Raw genomic sequence first — 22,194 nt, 5'->3', positions numbered from 1 at the left:
TCGTCTCGATAATTTTTCGCACAGGCGAGACGACAGATTTCGCATACACGGAAAAGGGTCGCTCACACTTTCATTTGTGTGCCTTGGAGTCGACTTTTATCAAAATACACCAGCCAAGGCTGTGTCAACAAAAAGAGTTCGTGTATCATCCAGGGAGTTCTATATATCCCTGGTATCATCTAAAAATAGTACATTGAACGCTCTCGTATTCGACATTTCGTGCTGGTGACGTCATATTTTGTGTTACGATTGTTGATATACGCTGTTCTTTCGAATTCTCTACTAGTTGCTGACGATTACACCTGACGAGTGTCAGCCGAAAATATTCGGGTTCATTTTAATATGAATATGCGATTCAATTGTATATTGAAGTTCTGTACCTCAAAGAAGCTGTTCAATTAAATATATCTATAAAGAATATGACATGCACTACAAAAGTGAACGTATTGCATTGCTCTACTGGGCTGGATTAGTTGGCAATGGCTGCACTGCACATAACAGCATATCAAATAAAGCCATAGCACAGAAAGTTTAGACGACACGCGAAGTCGCGAATCGCAATGTGTCATGTCAGCCGAATCACATTAAGCTTATACTGGTAGATATATAGTGGGTAGCACGTGGTGAGATGAGTTGAAATATTCTGACCGGCTGGAACCAGTTATTATAAAGCCTGAGTTACGGTTAGGGCTTGCCTTGTCTCTGCATCACCTCTCCTTTCGCCCGACTCTTGAACAATGAATATGCAAATTGCATAATTTTTGGTGTAATAAAAAATTACCAAGGTTACGGACCGCTACATTTTCAGGAATGGCTATTATGCCAAACTTACCTTACATTTATAGTGACGAGCAATCTTCCAAAGCAACAATAATTCGAATTTTGTTAATGCTCTAACAAAACATCTTATATTCATGAACCATCGGAAAAACTAAAACTACAGAACCGCCCTCGAATATCGAATTGCCCCGGACAACATATTATATATTCCGGACCGATATTTTGAAATTCAATAAATAAGATTCGTCCAGGCAAATGGAAATGAATTATAACGTAAATAGGCATGAACATTGAACAATCATATCATATAGTGTCACCAACTTGAAAGCAAGATTGACAAGAATTTTACATAGCAAATTCATTGCACTTTTGCTGTGACATAACACCCTGCTGGAGACTTGAAAAGCAAGCACTGTGGTTTCATTACGGCGTCATTGAAATATCTATGTCATAATGAATGTGAAATAACCGAAACAGGAGTTCGAGGGTGGGACATGACTTTATCTTTGCCCGACCATTATATTATTCTACACTTACTGCAATTCAGGTCACCAAACAGAAGACCAAAATAGCCAGGAGCATTTATATTTGTACTTGATTGTTGGCTTTGCATTGCAGTGTAACAGAATGGATATTCAATCCCAATATGAAATACAGTTACAAGATACATCACCAGAGCACTTGGTAATGATGTAGGCTACAACTAACGTGAAAATCTCCCCATTATATCCGCAACCGTATTTACATCAGGGATTACCAACAGACCGTACAGTAAACTTGAAACAGAAGTCTTCTGTCTTCATTTTCCATAACACACTCCCTATTGTACATAGATGGATAATGTGCAGGCTAACCTTTGGTAAAAATAATCTCGACTCTATTGTTCCTATAGTGACACAGGAGACCTTTTTTACGAATATATGTCATTGTTGTCAATTTGGATGAATATTCTGTACAGAAGGTCCCACCTTCAGTCACCCCTTCCGCGAAGCTTCGATCCGATGCATATTTCACATACAAGATACCTTCGTCTTGAGAGTTACAAATCAAGTCATCTTTGCCGTCACCATTCACGTCTACTTTGAAAACTTTTCCTTCTTCATCACAGTTTTCGAAAGGCCCTGACCAAACCCTGTTGAAGCCTGTTGTTGATCCATGCGATAGATGGTATATTCCATACGTATCCGAACAAACTATATCCATGCGACTATCGCCATTGAAATCCCCAAATACCCAATCCTCCATCGTGAACGCTGCATTGCAAACCCCAGCAACATTCAGATTGCGCCGCGTTTTGGAAAATATATCTGGCTCTTTGCAAGGTCTTGTCGCACAGTTTAGACTTTCTTGTTTGGTAGAACAGGCCATTCCGGCACAGTGTCGTGTCCTACGGCCTTCGCATGTGGCAGAACACGAAGACCATGGTCCCCAATTTGCGATTAAAGATTGACATGACGGTAAGTTACAATCTTTTGTTTCAATTTCGCGATACCGGCTCCTAGAACTGGATTCGCAACTATAAACTGTGCGACCCGCAGAATTCTTGCAAAACCTAACACGACTTATAGTTGCAATGCCGCAAGTGCGATAACATCGGTTCCAATTAGTCCACGACCCCCACATTGCATCACGTCTACAAGATTCCCTGATGCAGCGCTTGGCGCTTATGTCCCTTCCAGGACATTGAGATCCTAAGCATTTTCTCGTACGATACTGATAACCGACCCCACAAGTTCTCGAGCAAGGCCTGTAAGTAGTCCACTCTCCCCATATACTCGGACATGGAGAAGAGTCACAGTCAACTTGTTCTGTTGCGGATCCCGTACAACCTGCCGCATTAGCACCACTCTTGTCTTGACACTTTCTAAATCGGTTTTTCTTTCCCTTCCCACATGTGGCATCACAGCTGCTCCAATTCATCCACTCGCTCCATTTTGGCGGAACTGGCAGGGTCGTTGTAGGCAAGGTCGTTGTAGGCAAGGTTGTTGTAGTTAAGGTCACTGTAGACAAGGTCACCGTAGACAAGGTCACTGTAGGCTTACTTTTGTGTCCAGAGCAACTATATAAGGCATTCAGCTCGTATAAATCACTTGTACTAAAATCGGTTGATCCCAATCTCCCTCCGGATCTGCTCTTTATAGTAGTCTTCCAGTTTTTTGAAAAAGCCAATTCGTTATAATGCAACATTGATTTAATATCATATTCTGAACGTAAACTCCTGACTTTGCTGCCGTCCATTTTTCGAAAGTTATATTCAAATTGCTTAAACATATTTTCATAAAACAATTCAACATAGGCGTCTCGATCAGGCCTCGATTGTTCGTGATAAAATCCCAGTGCATGGAGTATTTCGTGCTGCATCGTGGTGACAGAACAGAAATTTGGCGTTCCAACACGCGTGTGGTCTTTATAGAACGCGCGTCCTATTGGGGAGTAACAGTGAGACGCATCTTTGAAGATAATGCCATGCTGGTGTAATTCATTGACTTTTTGAAACCTTAGGCAGGTTTTATCGTGAAACCGAGCAATTGCTTCTCCTAAATTTTTCACAGCATTCGGATGTACGTCAGACGCTATTTGATATTTGATATGGTAATAACCATCTACTAAATAATTTCTCCACAAATATTTATCATATGCAGTGGCAGAACCAGAAAATGTTGAGAAGTCATCTTCCGCAGACATGTAACCATATTTCTCAATAAGATTTGGCAGGTCATCCTCATCGAACATGATATCTCCTTCAAATATTCCTTCATCTGCGCAGGTGCAGTCTCTCGGACAACCAGAATCGTCATTGGAGAATCCAAAGGGACAACCCTCTGAGCAAAGTAAAGTATCGAATGTACAATCAGACATGGAGCAGGCATAGTTATTTTCTACCGCAGGGGATTCTTCCTGGCATGAAATTGTCGATAAGTAGTCAGCATTGTGGATCGATTCCGAGGAGTTTGAAGATGCAAAAAATGCTATCAGCCCAATAGTAACGCATAGCAATAAAATGACGATACCGGTAACTTTGATCCCTCCTGACTTAGAAATGTGTCTGTTGCGATTCCGATAATCTTCAGCGTGTCCATTTGCTGTTGTCTTCTTACCACGAATTGTCATCTTATTTCAGAAAAGCTTGAATTACATCTTAGGGAGTGCGGGGATTATCGGCAAAACGAAAACCCTTCTATGTTTGGAAGGCTATAGTATAGCAGTACCGTAGCTAGGTACCGTGTACGAACTACTCTGTCTTTCCGAATGGTTGATTATTGCGTCATATTGATCTCTGAACCATCACTAGGGGACAGCAAAGGGCACTATGTAGGGCCCACTGAGGAGGAGGAGCATTAGGCCCTTTTCATACCGGGGTTCCGGGAATAACATTTCTCGAATATGTTTACCGGAACCCCTCTATGTGAACATAACATCGGTTTTTCGGGGCGGTATGAACGCGCTTATTTTCGGAGATTTTTACGGGACCGACTGAGTATGAACACGAATGGCGCAGCTGGGTTCCCGGAACGCTGTCAAGCAAACTTTTAGTTACGGTAACTCGCTGTTCATTCAGGCTGCTTGTATTTCGAGGTCAGCTACCTGCGGCATTTTGATCTTCTTGTGTAATGGTGTTGGGAATGCATTATTCTTGGATTTATATTCTGTATGCTCACAATACGTAGTCACTGACTACTAGTCAGCTTATTTTTTCTGCGGTTTTGTAAACAGAGCACGGCTTAAAAGGTAGAACACCATCTCCAAATGATGCAGCATTGGGTGAGTTGCCTGAAAACTTTGAGACTTCAACACTAATTTGGTAGGCGATCTTAACCCTTACCAAATTTGTTACATCAAAGGCAAGTTTCTAACCACGGATATGCTGTGCAAGTGTGCATAGGTTAGTCACCATCATATACGCCTACTGAAAAGGGGATTTAGTAACATCTGCTTTGATAGTAGTGGCAGCACATCAGAGAATGATGTCGTTAGCTCTGAATCACTAACCAAAATTGAAATTGTACGAACGGGCTAGCTGGTAAACCATCGTACATCATCCAAGCCATAATTTGGTTTTCACATATGCCTTCATTTTCTTGTTACAACCAAGTCATTCCTTTGTCACACAATGTTAGGCAAGTGTAACTTAATCTGATTTTTTCGCAGGTCTAGATGGGGGATACTGATGAAAAAGATGGACCTGTCCAAGTGTGCATCAAGTTATAGTTTTTCTCATGAATAAAATGAAACAGCACAAACACATCTTGTTAAGCAAGAGCCTGTTTATTGAGAAATTCACACAGGGCATTTCCGACGTCTGAGCCAGCGATATTTGGATCACCAGTCACCACCAGGTCTTGGCTTCATTGCGTATACCATCTGTATCATTCTGGCCTTAGCGGATTGCAGTTTCTGAGCCAAGCCGAACACCGCGCCTTCAGTCGACCAAAATCTTTCAACCTTCATGTGTGCTTTGCTAAGTTTCTGAAAAAGCAATTGTGAATTTTACGGGCAGCAGATAGGAAATTTATATTACATATTTGAAATTAGCTTTAGCTTATGCTCTGTTTGTGTTTCAAGGAAAAGGCTTCGTGAGCCGGGGCTGAAAGGGATAGGCTGTGTCATCAGTTATGTAGGCTAGTACTGAACCCTCTGGCTCCCAATCATGAAGTCATCCTGAAAAACTTGAATGCAGCAAATGCATGTGAATGCAGCAAATGCATGTTTGGTACAAATGTTGCTGTGGTAATTTTTTATCCACCCACAACACTCAAGACTTGTACTGTGTACTGGAATTTCAAAATGCGCTGGAATTTCAAAATGCGCAACTTTAACTACTCAATTTTTTAAACTAGCAACTAGAACAGGGGTGGCCAACCTTTTCAGCCAAATCGCCACATTTGATTGACGAACTATTCTGCGGGCCACTAGCCGCGCGAAGTGCGAAAATTTTTTGAAGTTGATAAATTTATAATATTGTCACCCCACTATATTGCAAGCCTGATGCATATTGTTGGGCTCAGTTTGCAAGGACTGGACCAGGGGTCACCAACCTGGTGCCCGCGGGCACCAGGTAGCCCGCGAGGACCAGATGAGGGGCCCGCGAGCCTGTTCTAAAAATAGATCGAATAGCAGCATTTGCCAATATGAGTCAGATTATCACCAGTGAGCTTTTAAATATATAAATTGAGTGATTTAGCTATAATTGTTTAAATCACTCTGTAATATGTGACTTAGAAATGACAATACATATATAAACCACTTAAAATGATGATATCAAATATACCCAATTACAATTAGTAATATACCAACATGTAGTAGAATAACAAGATATCGAAGACATATAATAGGCCAACGGAGTACTGTTCAGTGTTCATACAGGCGATATGACGGCATGCCATCCACGGTCTTCTTGAAAGGATGAGGGGTTGGATGATGGGAATGGATGTTTTGATTTAAAAGAATATATTAGAAGTCTTATCGCTATGCGATACCTGCCCAGTGCTATGCATATCAAAGCGGAAATTGTGTCTGACACGGGTAAACGGCGGGAGTAAATGGTAGCCCGTCGCTTCAATCAGTACCCAAAAGTAGCCCTTGGTTGCAAAAAGGTTGGTGACCCCTGGACTGGACTATTCAGCACCTGGACATATCGATATCGAAAGCTTCGTCCAACATGCGGCAATCATTTTGTGCCTAGGTTTCATAGTCGACGGTCTTTCTGCGAGTGCTAACGGGAGGTCGCGAATATATATATAGTTAGACTCAATCTGCTACATTAGGCGTTCTTTCATTTTCACAAAGGGGTAACAATATTAAAAGCAAGAAATCGAGTGACAAGATGTTGCGCTAAGCGTGCAGAAAATTTTTACTTTTGATAAATCTATCGCAAGTATTCTGCTTTATTGTAGTGTACGAAGATCTACCAAAATGTGACTGGCTCATAGATCCACCAATGCGTCGGAACTGATATTTCAGTCATCACATCTCGAGTGTTGCGGCCAGACAAATCAAATTTTTGATTGGCCTTGCAAGTTCACAATCTGTGCAATCCATTTTTGATAATACTACTAATTTCGGAAATTAACTCACGAGCCACGGGTTGGCCGACCCTGAACTAGAACCATCAACTTTTCAAAATCTGCAATTAGAACTAGAACTACTCACTTTCAAATATCCGCAACTAGAACCAAAAACTATTCACTTTTTCAAATCCACAACTAGAAGTCTAGAACTACTTAGTTTTAGTAACTAAAATTAACTGAGTAGGTTGATGTACAATGTAGCCTACATGTCTGACTAACACTACAAAAAATATACAAATTTGGTCTCACTTTCAGCAATTTCAGTCTTCATAAGTGAGCAGGGTTGTAACCAAGTCACAAGTCGATCCCACTTCAATAGTTTTGACTAGATTCAAGTCAATTCATTTTCAATTTACCACCGTGTCAAATCCGAGTCCAACTCATCGAGCAGAGCGTCGAGTTCGAGACATGGTTTTATGACTCGAGTCCAAGTCATTGTGTTGACTGCTCAGTTTCCAGTTTAAGTCTATCTTCCATCAATTTGGGTCTTACTTTCGAGATAGAAAGTAGCCTACTTGGCAAGAACAATTGGTCTTTCAGACTTCTTTTCCGACATAATGATTCAAGACCAAATTTGTCCGACCTTTTTGTAGTGGTATGCTACGCAAAAACTGGCTGACGTTCCGCCATGAGAAATATTACGATGCACTAGGGTTGGACAAAATCGAGTGCCTGAGTGATTCGATTCTGAATCACTTATTAGTTATTACACTTTGATTCGAGTCGAGTATCATCATGATGACATCACAACACAATGTACTATGCCAAAATTTAAGTGTGTAGGCTACCTTTTTGATTGGAATGTCCGTCCTTTTTTTGAAATAAATCCTGCGTGATAGAAGCTTTTATCGCGTTACAGAGTCAACTTTGCGGCGTGACAAGCAAGTTTACTGACTTCAAATGACTGTGTTACGCCAGTGACAGGAGATCAGATGCTAAAGGTTAGCAACTGGTAAGGTGCAAGTACTTTACCAACAGACAGTAATCAACAGATCCTGGCTTTATGATTAGGTCAAAATATTATATACCACATAATAACTGTAATATAGCATTTGGGGTGGCTGAGAACATTTGATTTTTTTTCGATTTTTTTTTTTTTAATGAAATCAACGACCCGTGACGGCGTGACCGCGTGCAACTGGCGACCAAGTCGGCGTGATCCTGCGTGCCTTGGACACCGATTCCATACTGGTATGCCACCATAAAAAACATAACGCCTATTGTCCGTCACATTAAAGATACTTTGTTTTTTTCGACCATACCATTTTCATTGCACTGCTTGACTGTTATGGCCATGAGATGGTCCTGACTTCGGTAATGTGTTATTTCCAGCAACGTTCGTAGCTTTGTGCTATATCTCGTATGTTGCGACACGGCCAATCAAGGTTTCAAGGCTTACTCAGTGGAAAATAGTATCAAAACTACGGTATAATTCTCGTTAGCAAATCAACTTTCAGTATAATTACAGTACTCGAAAAATAGTATTTTACTACTCGACTCGAATCATTAAAGTTATTACTCGATTCAGATTCGAGTACTCGAATCATTGTGGCTAGCCCCACTAGGCACCAGCAATTATTTGTAGTAAAATCGTTTACCTGAATTTAATAAACGATTGGCTTCATTGGCTACCCTCCAAAGAGCGACAGCTACTCAGCAAGCAAGAGAAATTGAGTTCGTATAATTTGCTGGCTGCTTTTCGTTATGGTTTCGAAGCTCGTCGCAGAGTACACCAAATGCTTCTCCCACGGATTTCTCGAATTCCCTGGTTTTTCTGTACAGTGTACATAAGATTAGATTTACCCAAACCATTATACCAAAGGGGATCACAGCCTCGGAAATCCAGCCTCGGAAAATGACGGGGGATCCGAGCCTCGAATCGGTGAATGCACGCGTACACACTCACGCGCAGGCTAGATGCCAGTTTACCGCGTCATTGTTAGGTACTCGATTTTGATGGACGAATTACTACTCCGCTAATTGAGACCCAAAAACGAAACTCATAACAGTGTTAGCCAACATCATTAAGGTGTAGCATACCAAATTTTGTCAACCATTTTAGGATGAAACGCCTTCAAAACCAACGCCGTCCAACATCGACTTTTCCGTTACATCTGTTTGCGGTAGCGTAGCACGCACCTATACGTAATCAACTTTAATATCGAAATTTGCCATTTCCCCAACTCGAAATTTGGTACGCAGTTGTAGGACATTATGACAATGCAACATACCAAATTTCGTAACATATTTTATGTCGGAACACCTTGAAAACTAACGCAGTTCCATACCGACTTTTGCGTTAATCTATTTACGGGAGCATAGCACGCACGCACATATACACAGTCAACTTTAATATCGTTACGGGACTGTAGCACGCACCTATACATAGTCAACTTTAATATCGAAATTTGTCATTCCCCCAACTCCAAATTTGGTACGCAGTTGTAGGACATTATGACAATGCAACAGACATGGTTTCGTAACTATCAACACTTACGGAGAATCGCGTTCATACTGGCCATAATTTCCCGCGAATTTACCGAAAAAACGACCTGTATGAACATAAGTTCGCGGTAACTCTAAATAAGTATGAACGCGTTCCTTTCCCGGAACTGTTTCGATTAAATAGTATATTCATATTGAAATGAACCCGAATATTTTCGGCTGACACTCGTCAGGGGTAATCGTCAGCAACTAGTAGAGAATTGGAAAGAACATTGTATATCAACAATCGTATCACAAAATATGACGTCACCAGCATGAAATTTCGAATGAGAGAGCGTTCAATGTACTATTTTTAGGTGATACACGAACTTCTTTTGTTGACAGAGTTTTGGTTGGTGTATTTTGATAAAAGTTGATTCCAAGGCACACAAATGGAATTGTGAACGGCCTCGACCTACGATTTGAAATCGGTCGTCTCGATAATTATTTTTTCTCTATGTGAACATCGCCTGTTTCGGAACTTGTTCCCGAAAGAGTTTCGTAAATCCGGTATGAAAAGGGCCTTAGAGTACTCGAATCTGAATCGAGTATTAATTCTATTGAGTAGCAAAGTCACTCAACTGTGCAAGATTTTGCGCTCAGTAGTCAGTACTCTCCTAACATTGCGCTTATTAGTCGAGTAGTAAACGACGATTTTTTCGAGTACTGAAATTATACGCTCCTCGCCACTGAAAGTTAATTTATCAACAATAATTATAGTTTCGATACTAATTTTCACTGTTGAAGCATAGCAATTTACAACGTAGCCACGTAACCTTGATTAGCCATATCGCAGACGAAACATATAGCACAAAGCTACGAACGTTACTGGGAACAACCAACAGATTTCTGAAGTCATGATCATTCCACAACATTTTAACCAAGTGCAATGAAATCGGCCTGGCCAAAAAATACCCAAGTATCTTTAATGTGATGCATAACGGACATATTATATTCTTTGTGGCCACATGAAGGGTACATATTTGTACTTTTACATACTACATTCGGTTATGGCGTCATAATGAGTGATGCTCGATCACTCGACTCGAAGCAGAATACGTGATTTGTATCAGTGGTCTAGCAGTGGGTGAGCGGATTTGAAATTTCTATGTCCTAATCCAATCCAAATCCGAACCTTCAAATCCAAATCCAAATCCTATTCCATAAATTTTTCATATTCAAGTTCATGTCCAATCCTAATCCGATTCCAACAGGAAATTCAGACAAAAAAAATTCATGCAATGGAGGGATTCGAAAATTTTCTTTTACAACCAACGATTCACTTGATTCAGGATAACCTAGTAACCAATTAGGGCTGGGCAAAATCGAGTACCTGAGTGATTCGATTCTGAATCACGTATAATGCTTCGAGTCGAGTCGAGTAATCGACAGAAGTGGTCAAAGTAGTCACCGTCGTTAATCAAGTAGAAGTAGAAGTAACGGTGGAATTTCTACTCAAGTAGAAGTAGGAGTGGTGGTTCACAAGTAAGTAAGTAAGTAGGTATTCTACGCATATTTTTGCCTACAAAACTGAAAACTGTCAAGTAGAAGTAGAAGTAGTCTGAAATCATAACTACTTAAAAAGTAGTGTGAGTAGGAAAAATCTACTTCAAGTACTTCAAAAAGTAGAAGTACTTCGTTACTGACCACGTCTGGTAATCGAGTATCACTCATTATGACGTCATAGCATAATATTATTTGTCAAAGTTCAAATATGTACCTTTTCAGCGACCACAAAGAATATAATGCCTGTTATCCACCATATTAAGGATATTTTGTTATTTTTTTCGACCATACCGATTTCATTGCACTTGGTGACAATATTGTGGGATGATCATGACTTCGGAAATGTGCTATTTCCAGTAACGTTCGTAGCTTTGTACTTCATGTTTCGTATGCTACGATACGGCCAATCAAAGTTTCAAGGCTTCAACAGTGAAATTAGCATAAACTCGTTGATCGTTGATAAACTCCTCGTTGATAAATCAACTTTCAGTGGTGAGGAGCCTATAATTTCAGTACTCGAAAAAATCGTCTTTTACTACTCGACTCGAATCATTAAAATTAATACTCGATTCAGATTCGAGTACTCGAATCATTGTGCCCAGCCCTAGTAACCATAAGCACATTGATAACTGATTTGAATAAAGTTTGTCGCCATTCGCCACCCGACATTTCAATCTCCCAAAAAATAGATAAACCCAATCCAAATCCTAATCCGTTCTGAAAAAAATGTATAATCCAAATCCAATCCAAATCCGACAAAATTTCACAAATCCTGTTTTTTCAAAACCTATTCCTAATCCATGCTCATCTCTGGTGGTTCCCAAACGGTGGGGAATAGACGCATTTGGACGCATGGTTTCTGGTGGGGAATAGACGCATTTGTTCAAAATAATATAGAAGACAGTCTATCACGGAGACACATGCGCAATTACCGTTACCAGTTAACTGCTCTGGAATGTATGTATCGAAAATTATACTGCGTATTGTTCACAAAACCTCATTTATAACTCTGGATGGCCAATGATGGCGTCACAAACGCATCCAGCACGACGAGTTTGACGTGAAATAATGCTTTCGCGAAATTTTTAGCCTTCCTGGTATCGGTTCACAATACGTTTTATGTTGCGGTTGTAGGCGATTGTCTTGCGTACAGGTGTGGTTGTGTGTCTTGTGCAGTCAAACCAGCAAATAGCTGCTCTGTGATGACAAAAGTGCTGGGTAGTGGGGAACAGGACCATAACTGCTGCACCCCAAACCTCCTTGCGATTTAATATTGCGGAATATCTGATTATTGGGTAGGCCTACCCTTCCCCCACGAAAATACGCTGAATTTATAGAAATGAAGACTTCGGCGCCGACCATTACTGCGCCACGACGCACCAGAGGCATATAACGTTTTAGGCCATGTAACATGCAACTCCGAGAAGTGTGCCAGAACGATCAGCAGAGAGAAGACCTTGGCCGAGAAGGAATGCCCTTGTGGTGACCCAAAACTTCGAGATATATACAATATAGGCCTACATATATGTTTAATTGGCTAAATGGCTGGCGCCAAATATTCCTGTCCTGGCAATCTGAACCCTACAGGACAAATGCCATTCCGCGGGGAAAAATTTTTTGCCAGTAAAGCAATACTAATTTGAAATCGTGTGTGCATTTTAGTTTTGGCGATCTCCATATCTTTTGACATAGCATATATAGGAGGTCACGATATAGCATAACGTAACAAAGTCATAAGTCAATATACCAACGGGTCCGCCCGAAGATGATCAATTCTTATTTAGGGGTCCTAACTTTTCCAACACACCTCACTCAGCTCTACTCAAATCTGATTACGTAAGCCGCGAGTGGATAAAAAATTGATAGCATAATATATGCAATTCCTGATCATATTGGCCGATTTAAACACGAATTATGTAAATTTTTCGGGCTTCGTCCGTTTAGTCGAAATAAGGCGACGCGCTAAACAGTAAACCCATGTAGCTGATAAGTTGCAGAGAAAAAGCGTACCGGCTCAGAGGGGCTGAGGGGGTTCTGGGGGCCCAAGACCAACCGTTTTTGGCGTGGCAGACAAAGTGCTGTTACGGTCCTGGTGGGGAATGAAAGGCTCGGAATAAATCTGAAGTGGGGAATGACGACAAATAAAAGGTTGGGAACCACTGCTATAGTGACTGTGTAGTCTCTATAGTATAGTCTCTATAATAGTATCACCATGGTACTCGATGTTGTCCAGCCCTACTAGTAAGCAACATGATGAAGGTTTATTTATATAGCCTACTACGCGAAACAATAACTTCATATTGTTAATTTATTCGCTACCAGCTTTTCCGCTGACTCTCATCGCAGTAGCGTTTTGTTATTCATTCTTTTGTTAAAGTGTAACTGACGGACAGTTACATGATACAATTATTACGCCTTGACTAGAGCTGACCTGAAGACCACATATCTTGTTGTGGTCGTATCGCTGTGTTTGTCTTTTTTTGGCATATTTGTGTAAACTCACATTTTACAAATTATTATTATTATTACACACAACAACAGTGGCGCTTATCGCCTGTGTAGGCCTTGTGCGCCACGACAATGCATGTAGTACAGTTCAGTATCTTTGCTTTCGGTCTTTTTGCTCTATTTCATCTTCGCGCACTCCCACACTTTCATACATTCACTTCGGGTCTCTGCTGCCGTTTTCGGAGCTCGGCTCACTCTGTCTCTGGGCTTTTATTTTTCAATGCACTGCGTTAGCAGCGGGATCGGCGATGAGGAGCCCAGATAAACCTCCGACACATAGAAACATGGAAGAGCCGAAACTCGAACCAGGATCCATTGGTGTCGTGACGGTGTCGCTTAGCACACTGCGCCACTCGCTTCCCCACATTTTACAAATAAAGAATCTGTCTGTCTGTCTGTCTGTCTGTCTGTCTGTCTCATCGCAGTAGCGGACGTCAGTATAATAGGACGAAACACATTCGAAATGTGGGAAATATTTTGTCTCTGACGAAAAGCTTTTAGCGAATAAATTAACAATATGATCGCTTAATTATGAATTGTACCTGAATAGCTTGTTCAAGGCCTATAAGTAGGGGGACCGGGGACTGGCAACTACAAGAACGCCAATCAACCGGATCCGTGCTATTGACAGCGAACCCGGCAAACAGGGTATCAGATCAGTCGCAACGTGATTTCAAAATGCAACCAGCTATTGATACATAAGAATCGCGACAAAACCCTGGGACGAAGATTACCTTGGCATCTTGGCAAAAACTTTCGATATCCATGATCAGTCGCCGAAATAACTGGTACGGTATGATCATGCCGTTTAAAATTGAGTCCCACGGGGAACCAGCAGAGGAAAATATATTGCTCCCCAAGAATAAATACTAATTGGAGTATGTGTCTCGTGAAATGACTTTTTCATTTAGTTAGTCTTACGTGTTGGCAATACCAATAAATTTTGAGTGGCAATTTTCACCGGGGGTCATAAAATAACAGTATGATTCAACAATGTCGTCAATAACAATTGGCCCGTCCCAAGAGCATAGCCAGAAAAAAAATGGAAAGAGAGAGAGAGAATATTTATTCGCATACATTACATATCAACATTACACTACCAAAATGTATCAGTGAAATGCGACCTGCAAGGTAAACGCGGGAGGCTAGATATAACAAAGTCTTCAGAGCCGAGCTACCCAGGACAGGAGCAATTTTCACAGTTGATAACTAATAAACAAAATATAAAATTAATTAACGAACGACAAGGAAAATAAGACACAGTATCATGGACCAATTCGAAATACAATGCAAATACAATTTATCGGTAATTAGAGATAAGAGAATGAAAACATTGCTTTTTAAAAGCACAAGCTGACTTTGCCTAGCGTAAATTTTTATTATTGTATTATTACGTCATACTTTACCAATTTGGTTTTCGTTTGAATCTCTTTCTGCATGCTTGTTATTGTGCCGTTAATTAACTCTCGATAAGGGGGACACGAAAAGTATTCGAGTTAATAAATTCTTTACTGCAATGACTGTAGTTGTGAAAGCAATACAAAAGCACAAGAGTCCAAATTGCGGAGATGAGGTGGCAGCTTATTCCATACATTGACACCAATAAAACTGATCGAATTTTGCACTGACTGGACTGGTGGTGTTGCACAGACAGAGACAAGTTAAAAGAAAATGTGGTATGACGTTGGTGGCCGGGTATCTGAAGGTATCTTGAACAGATTATCAAAATATAGTGGCAGTTCATCCTGATGATAGCTATGCATAAATTTCATTACCTCAAATTTGAAAATGTCTTTCACCTTCAATATTCCAACGCTTCGATACATGCTATTACAATTTTCATATCTAGGTTTCTGTAGTATTATCAATAAGCTTCTAGCTGTCTACTTAGACAGATACTTTTACAAGTCGGACTCGAAGTGTATTCCCCCAGACCACATGCTTGTCTGTCATCAAAACAATCCGGAAACCCATCGCATGATCAATCAGGCATATCATAACACCACATCTCCCTTTTTTAGGGGGAGAGACATCAACACTACTTACATTATATACAAGTCACAATACAGCAGCGATAACAATATATACAAGATGACACTACCCCTGCAAGGTTAGCAAGAGCAGGACATTTGCACTTAACAGACAGAGTCACCAGGGAGGTAGACTACTCCCAAGGTGTACAACAGGTTAGGGGATTATTCTGCCCCTGATCTTGAAACCTGTGTGTGATCAATATTGCTCAATAAATCGTTGTGGCGGATTTCTAATTCTCGAGGATCGTCTCGCGGGATTCTCTCCGGTAGGTTCAGATGAACCGTTGGCTTCTTGACGGTGTCCTGGTTTCTTCGACGCTACAAGACAATATTCAACCGGTTTATTCTGATGCGGAACAGATGGTTTGGGTTCCTCCGGAGGGTTGTACTTCCGTAAGTGTTTTCGGTTACGCCTCATTAGTCCATTGTTCGTCTCAACGATGATCGCTCTAGGATTTTCATGCATTTCCTTGATGATACCCATCCTTTCGCAATCAGGAATGTATACATGGTCTCCAATTCCGAATCTATCATTCTCAACCACACGATGTCTTTTATTGTAACTCGCAGCCATTTTCTGTCTATACTCCGTCTCCCTTTTTCGAAGATCTTCGACATCAACAGTCTGTGGCCGTAGCTGGTCAGGATGACAAATCACCTTTGTCTTCAATCTGCGTCCCATGCTCAATTGGGCGGGTGATAAGCCGGAGTGCAAGGGCGTGTTCCTATAGTTCAGTAGCGTCAGATAGACATCATCTGTTTTCTTGAGCAGGGCCTTTATAGTTTGTACTCCTCTCTCGATGAAGCCATTGCCCTGGCTATATTTTGGAGAAGAGGTGAGGTGCTGAAAATTCCAGGCTCTGGAGAACTGAGAAAATTCAGAGGAAACGAAGACCGAAGCATTGTCCGTAAGCAAGACATCACAGATGCCATGATGAGAGAACACATTCTTGAAGTGAGAAATTGTGTCCCGTGACGAGATCGTTTTCTTTACTGAGAACAGTTCTATGTCTCTGGAGTAGTAATCCATGATCAAAAGGTAGTACTTGTCCTCCAGTTGGAAAAAATCAGCAGCAATTCTAGCCCATGGGCGTGTCGGAAATTCGGTCCCCATCATCGGTTCAGTTCGATCTCGTCGATGCTTTTCACAGCGGTTGCAGTTGAGTACTGCATGTTCAATGTCTTTTGAATAACCCGGCCACCAGCAAGCTTGTGCTGCAAGTTGTCTGGTCTTGGTTACTCCAAGGTGTGATTGGTGAAGGTGCTTCAGAACATCTTCGCGCAACGGCGGTGGTATGACGAGTCTGTTGCTTTTTAGCAAGAGATTGTCATGTACTGTTAACACGTCTCTGAGATTCCAGAAGATACGCACCGGTCCATTTAAAGTTTCTTTGTTCTTTGGCCATCCTCCAACAACATATGTCATAACAGTCGACAGTGTCTTGTCTTCTTTAAGAGCATTCTTTATTTCTTCAAGGCGTCGGTCAGTAGCAGACAGCCCGCTGACCAGAGCACGCACACATGCTTCCGCTTCCTTGTGAAGATCGGTGTCTTCGATGCCATCCGTTGTCGGCAAAGGGCATCGTGATAGCGCGTCTGCTGTGTACATCGACTTTCCTGGCGTGTGGAAAATTGCAAAGTTATAGGACATCAGCCTAATTTTGAATCTTTGAATTCTGACAGGTAATTCGTCAAGCGATTTCGTTGAGAGCAGAGGCACTAGTGGCTTGTGGTCAGTTTCAACTTTCAGATCTTCAATACCCAGTAAGAGTTCTCTCCAGTGCTCCATTGCCCAAGTGATTGCCAAGGCCTCTTTTTCTATCTGGGCGTACCGTTGTTCAGTGTCGCTCATTGATCTGCTGGCATATGCGACCGGGCGAAGGTTATTGTCATCTTGTCTTTGCATCAGAACGGCACCAAGGCCGTAACTGCTGGAGTCAGCTGAGAGCACAGTTTCCCTGTCTGGGCAATACATAGCTAATGTAACATCGGAAGACAGATCGCGTTTCACTCTTGCAAACGATTCCTCTTGTGACGGGCCCCAGTACCACTCAACCTTCTTCGCCAACAATTCTCGTAACGGCTTGGTCAGTTCCGCTAGGTTGGAGCTAAACTTCATGAGCTGGTTTGCCATTCCCAAGAACCTGCGAAGTTCAGTCTTATCAGTAGGAGCAGCATAATTCACAATAGCCTGCACCTTCTTTGGATCTTTGCTGATACCATCTTGGCCGATGACCTGACCGAGATATTCAAGTTCAGTTGCAGCAACGATGCATTTCTTCTCATTTAGAGTCATGCCAGAGCATTTTAGACGGTCCAATACAGCCTTCAGCGTCTCATCGTGCGTAGTTTGAGTGCCAACTACTAGGATGTCATCCATATGGCAAATCACGTTTGGGATTCCTTGCAGGATTTCACTGATACGTTTTTGGAACGCTTCCGGTGCGCTCGAGATGCCAAATGGTAAGCGACGAAATTGATATCTCCCAAACGGTGTGATAAACGTTGTCAACTTCCGACTTTCAGGGGCGAGCTCAATTTGATAAAATCCAGAGTTTGCGTCCAGCTTAGTGAAGACCGTCCCCTTTGACAGTTGCCCCAAAGTGCTTTCGACTGTAGGCATAGGGTACAGCTCCCTTTTTACCCCATTATTGAGCTTGGTTAGGTCTACACACAGTCGCACCTTTCCGTCTGGTTTGGCTACGACTACGATTGGAGCACACCAATCTGTAGGTCCCGTCACTTCTTCTATGATACCGAGCTCTTCAAGCTTATCTATCTCCTCTTTGAGTTTCTGGCGCAATGGGATTGGCACACGACGTGGCAAATTCAAACAGAAGGGCTCAACGCCGTCTTTCATGTGAATAGTAAACGGCTCTCCCAGTTTGCCAATGCCTTTGAATAGCTCTGGGTATGCTTTCTTGACGTCGTCTTTGCTCCGCAAACGACTCTCAGGGGTAAGTTTGACTGCCCTTATGGATACTTGAACATCCTCGCACTCTTGAAGAAGTCCAAGTTCCAGTATAGCAGGAGCGCCAAGGAGTAGCTTATCCGCATCCGATACAATGTAGACTTTCTCTGTTAACGCCTTGAAATCGGAGCTGAGTTTCATCCGTACAAAACCAACAGTATTGAGAGGTTGTCGATTAACTCCAATGAGCCGTCTATCAGATTTCTGTATAGGCCCATATTGTCTCTTGTACAATCGCCGCGGCATGACAGACACTTCTGCTCCAGAGTCAACAATCCATTTCAGAGTGTTGTTAACGACTCTCAACATGATAGTCCACTGGATAGTCTTAGTAGCCTGTGCTGAACCTACCGATGCTTCTGCTTCCTGGGTTTCGCCCACACTTCCACACATTGCGTCTGGAAGTTCTTCCTCGTCATAACACTCAGCGCTTGGTTCTTCCTCAATCGTTTCGCTATCCAGCACGCGTACATTTCTACTTCTGCACCTTTCCTTATAATGGCCCGTTCTACCACATCTGTAGCATTTTACTGAGGCTGCTGGACAGAACCCTATGCCTCTTTTGTGCCGTCGACCGCAAAATGTGCAGTTTATTATAGGCACACTTTCAACTGCAGGCTTCTTAAAAGTTTGAGGTCTCGCTTTGTTGGCCACCGCTTCTATTGCTGTCGGTGCAGATCTCCGATCAGCATAGCTCCGTCTCGTCTCCTGTGTAGTCACAACGTCGATAATCTTCTGAGACGTTAGCTTGTCAAAGTCGATTTCCGATAGCTTGTACAACATCTCAGAATCATCTACGCACCCGACAATAAGTTTAGCCCGAACGGTTGCGTCGTACACTGCTGGAGGAAATTGGCATTTTCGTGCAGCCTTTCTGACTGCATGTACCCAAGATGCAAATGATTCACCCTCTTTGCGTTGTAAGAAATGGAAGAATTGAAGGTGTGCTTCAAACCTGCCATCCCGAAACTTGAAACGTTCATCAAACTTCTTCAAGACGGTATCAAGGTCAGTTTTGTCTTCTGCTGCAACTGCTTCCACACCGTCTGATTCTGCGACTGCTTCAGCAAACACGAAATCCTCGTATATTTCCTTTCCTTCTTTTCCTATGAATTGCAGTAATAATCCAACTTTCTGGCGCCCAGGTGATTCAGCATGACCTGCTGCATCGATAAAGATCAGGAATTTCTTTTTCCATTCCAGCCAGGCTTCTGCCTCATTCACGGCGCCTATTATTGTGAGATCCCCCGGACCTAATACAACGGCCGCCATAATCTAGTTATTAGGCTAGTTCGAAGTTATCCGCTTCCACCATGTAGTATTATCAATAAGCTTCTAGCTGTCTACTTAGACAGATACTTAGACAGATACGATGGCGTGGGTTCGAATCCCACCGCTGCCACCATGTAGTATTATCAATAAGCTTCTAGCTGTCTACTTAGACAGATACTTTTACAAGTCGGACTCGAAGTGTATTCCCCCAGACCACATGCTTGTCTGTCATCAAAACAATCCGGAAACCCATCGCATGATCAATCAGGCATATCATAACACCACAGTTTCCGACAGAGAATTCGTATGGCTCGGTTTTGCAAGACTTGCAATTTTTGCAGATGTTTTTTGCAGCAGGTCCCCAAACTAGGATCCCATAAATGAGATAGCAGTGAATTAAGGCATAGTAGACTGATCTAATAGTTTGATGGAGAATTAAATTTTTAAAGCGATAGAGAGCCCCGACACCACACGAGATTTTAGTTTTTATATTGTTGATATGATCAGACCAGCCGAGTTTATCATCAATGATAATGCCAAGATATTTAACAGTTTTATGTGTATCAAGATGTGCGTTATTTACTATAGTTTCACTTCGATTCACTTGTGTATGAAACACGAGAGTTTTGGTTTTGGAGGCATTGAGCTGAAGTTGGTAAGATGCCATCCATTTTGACACCGTCTACGTGGCGTAGCCAGGGAGGGGCGAAAGGGGCGATCGCCCCCCCCCCCAAAAAAAAATTTTTGAAATTTTTTTTAAAATCAATGAATATTACAGTATTTTGGGGCAGATGAACGCAACCTAAAAATTTTCTTCGCGCTTCGCGCGATTTAGAGTCCATAGATGTCTTGATTTTATCGGTTTACTGTAAAAAAAATTCCGAAAATAATCATAATTCAGTTTAGCTGCATTCTCAATTATGAGAATACAACAGTACCAGTAGATACACTTGAATAGCCCGAGGTCGTTGGGTTGATTGAGTCTAGGGGTTCCAGTTCAGTATGGGGGGACTATTAGTTCCGGCAATTTCCGTTCCGGGACAGACGAAGGCATAAATACGACTGGCACAGGAAAATATCGCCACCTCCCGTTGTTAAAAAGTGCTAATTAGAAATCGCACGAGTTTGATCCAAGGATTTTTTAAAATTTTGTCTGATATGTATAAGCGATTCCAATCTTTAAAGTAGCGTCAATCATTACCAGAGGTTATTAAACAACCCTGCTTCAGCTAAGTAATTATTCAGAATGGACACCACTTGCTCATATACATGCACCGATATGATTGATCAAATCCATTCATTTATTCAAAGCAATTTTGCGCTCCGCGCGACTAGGCCCGAAATTCACACCGATTTTTCATCACTGAATGTCACCGATTTGGGCTCGTCCGTCAATCGATCTCCTAATATAAGCTATACTTGGAACTGGGAGCTTCAATAGGGTGTGTGTGTGCGTCTAAGAATCGGAATTGCCCATGGAAGGATGTACGGTCCCATGAGGTGTCCCCCCTCCCCCACAAAAAAAGTTTTCTGGCTACGGCCTTGAGTGTGGGTGATCTTTTGAGTGGTGACAGCTTTCTCCGCAAGTCATGAAGTAACTACAGCAATAAACGAAAACTTTTTCGCCCGGCGCATACCTTCTAGCAACTCATAAATGGTCATGCCGTGTGCAGGACCGCAACTGCCGCACCCCAAATCCCCCAATTGGGGGGCGAGCTTGAGCCCAAGGGAACATTTTTTTCGTAAATTAACATATATTATAGAGTATTTTTTAGAAAATTTATGCAACTTTTTCAAAATATTTTCGCGCTATACGCGATTTCAAGTTGCCAAATATCTTGATTTTTGGGTACTTTCCCCCCAAGAAAAAATACGCAACACTTATAGAAATAAGCATGTAGGCGTTGGCCATAACCGCGCCACGATTTAGCAAGACATATAAATTTTTAGGCCATGTAACATGCGACTCGGGAAGTGTACCAGAACGATCGGCAGCGAGAAAGCCTTGGCCGAAAAGTACTGCCCTTATGCTGACCGAAAACTACGTTATATCTACAAAATACATATAGGTTTAATTGTTCACAGGCGCCTAAATGACTGGCGCCGAATGTTCCTGTCTTGGCAATCAGAACCTCACAAGACAAATATACCATCGCGCAGGGAAAAATTATATGCAGTGAAGAAATACCAATTTGAAATCGTGTGCGTCTTTTAGTTTAGTAGCCTACGTTTGAGCGATTCGATATTTTGTGATATAGCAGATAGGAGGTCACGAAATAACATCATGTTACGGAGTCATACCAACGGGCCCTACAGTTTCCAAGACACCTCCCAGCAAACACTCGATGTCCAGCTTCCGGTGGAATTGCCGGCAGCACGTTCGGTAACTTACGGCCGTCACCTCCCTGGAGTGAGTTTGTCGACAACTAGGGACGTCCTGTCTGCTCTCTGAGTACGTCCGCAATGACGTGTTGTGGACATGAAGCGACTCCTCATGGACGCGGCTGACCTATCCTGGACGTCACGTGGTTCCCTATGGAGGCGCCAGACGTACTGTGGACTTGACGCCACT

At 42.1% G+C, this 22,194-nt stretch overlaps 2 protein-coding genes and 1 long non-coding RNA gene across 3 annotated transcripts in view; 1 reads left to right on the top strand and 2 right to left on the bottom strand.

Annotated features, from left to right (window-relative positions):
- Positions 1-22,194, top strand: part of LOC145447201 (arylsulfatase I-like) — a 265,569-nt gene that overhangs the window by 180,042 nt on the left and 63,333 nt on the right. The gene's annotated exons all lie outside the window — the stretch shown is intronic.
- Positions 751-4,029, bottom strand: LOC145447196 (uncharacterized). The gene has a single exon (XM_080325604.1). The coding sequence runs from the start codon at positions 3,889-3,891 to the stop codon at positions 1,630-1,632; it is 2,262 nt and encodes a 753-aa protein (XP_080181730.1). The 5' UTR covers positions 3,892-4,029; the 3' UTR covers positions 751-1,629.
- Positions 5,028-8,816, bottom strand: LOC145447235 (uncharacterized). Its single transcript, XR_013917500.1, has 2 exons — positions 8,447-8,816; positions 5,028-5,247 (listed from the first exon to the last, which is right to left on the bottom strand). It is a non-coding gene; the product is annotated as an uncharacterized LOC145447235 (long non-coding RNA).

Source organism: Botryllus schlosseri, chromosome 9 (genome assembly GCF_051294905.1).
Source record: "Botryllus schlosseri isolate E-star chromosome 9, Bs_hap1, whole genome shotgun sequence".
NCBI lineage: Eukaryota > Metazoa > Chordata > Ascidiacea > Stolidobranchia > Styelidae > Botryllus > Botryllus schlosseri.
Note: the sequence above shows the minus strand (reverse complement) of the source record. Positions and strands in the feature narration are given on the sequence as shown.

Bases quoted from the DNA above. Each gene is read 5' to 3' on its own strand.
- LOC145447196 (XM_080325604.1), bottom strand. From the start codon at position 3,891: ATGACAATTCGTGGTAAGAAGACAACAGCAAATGGACACGCTGAAGAT.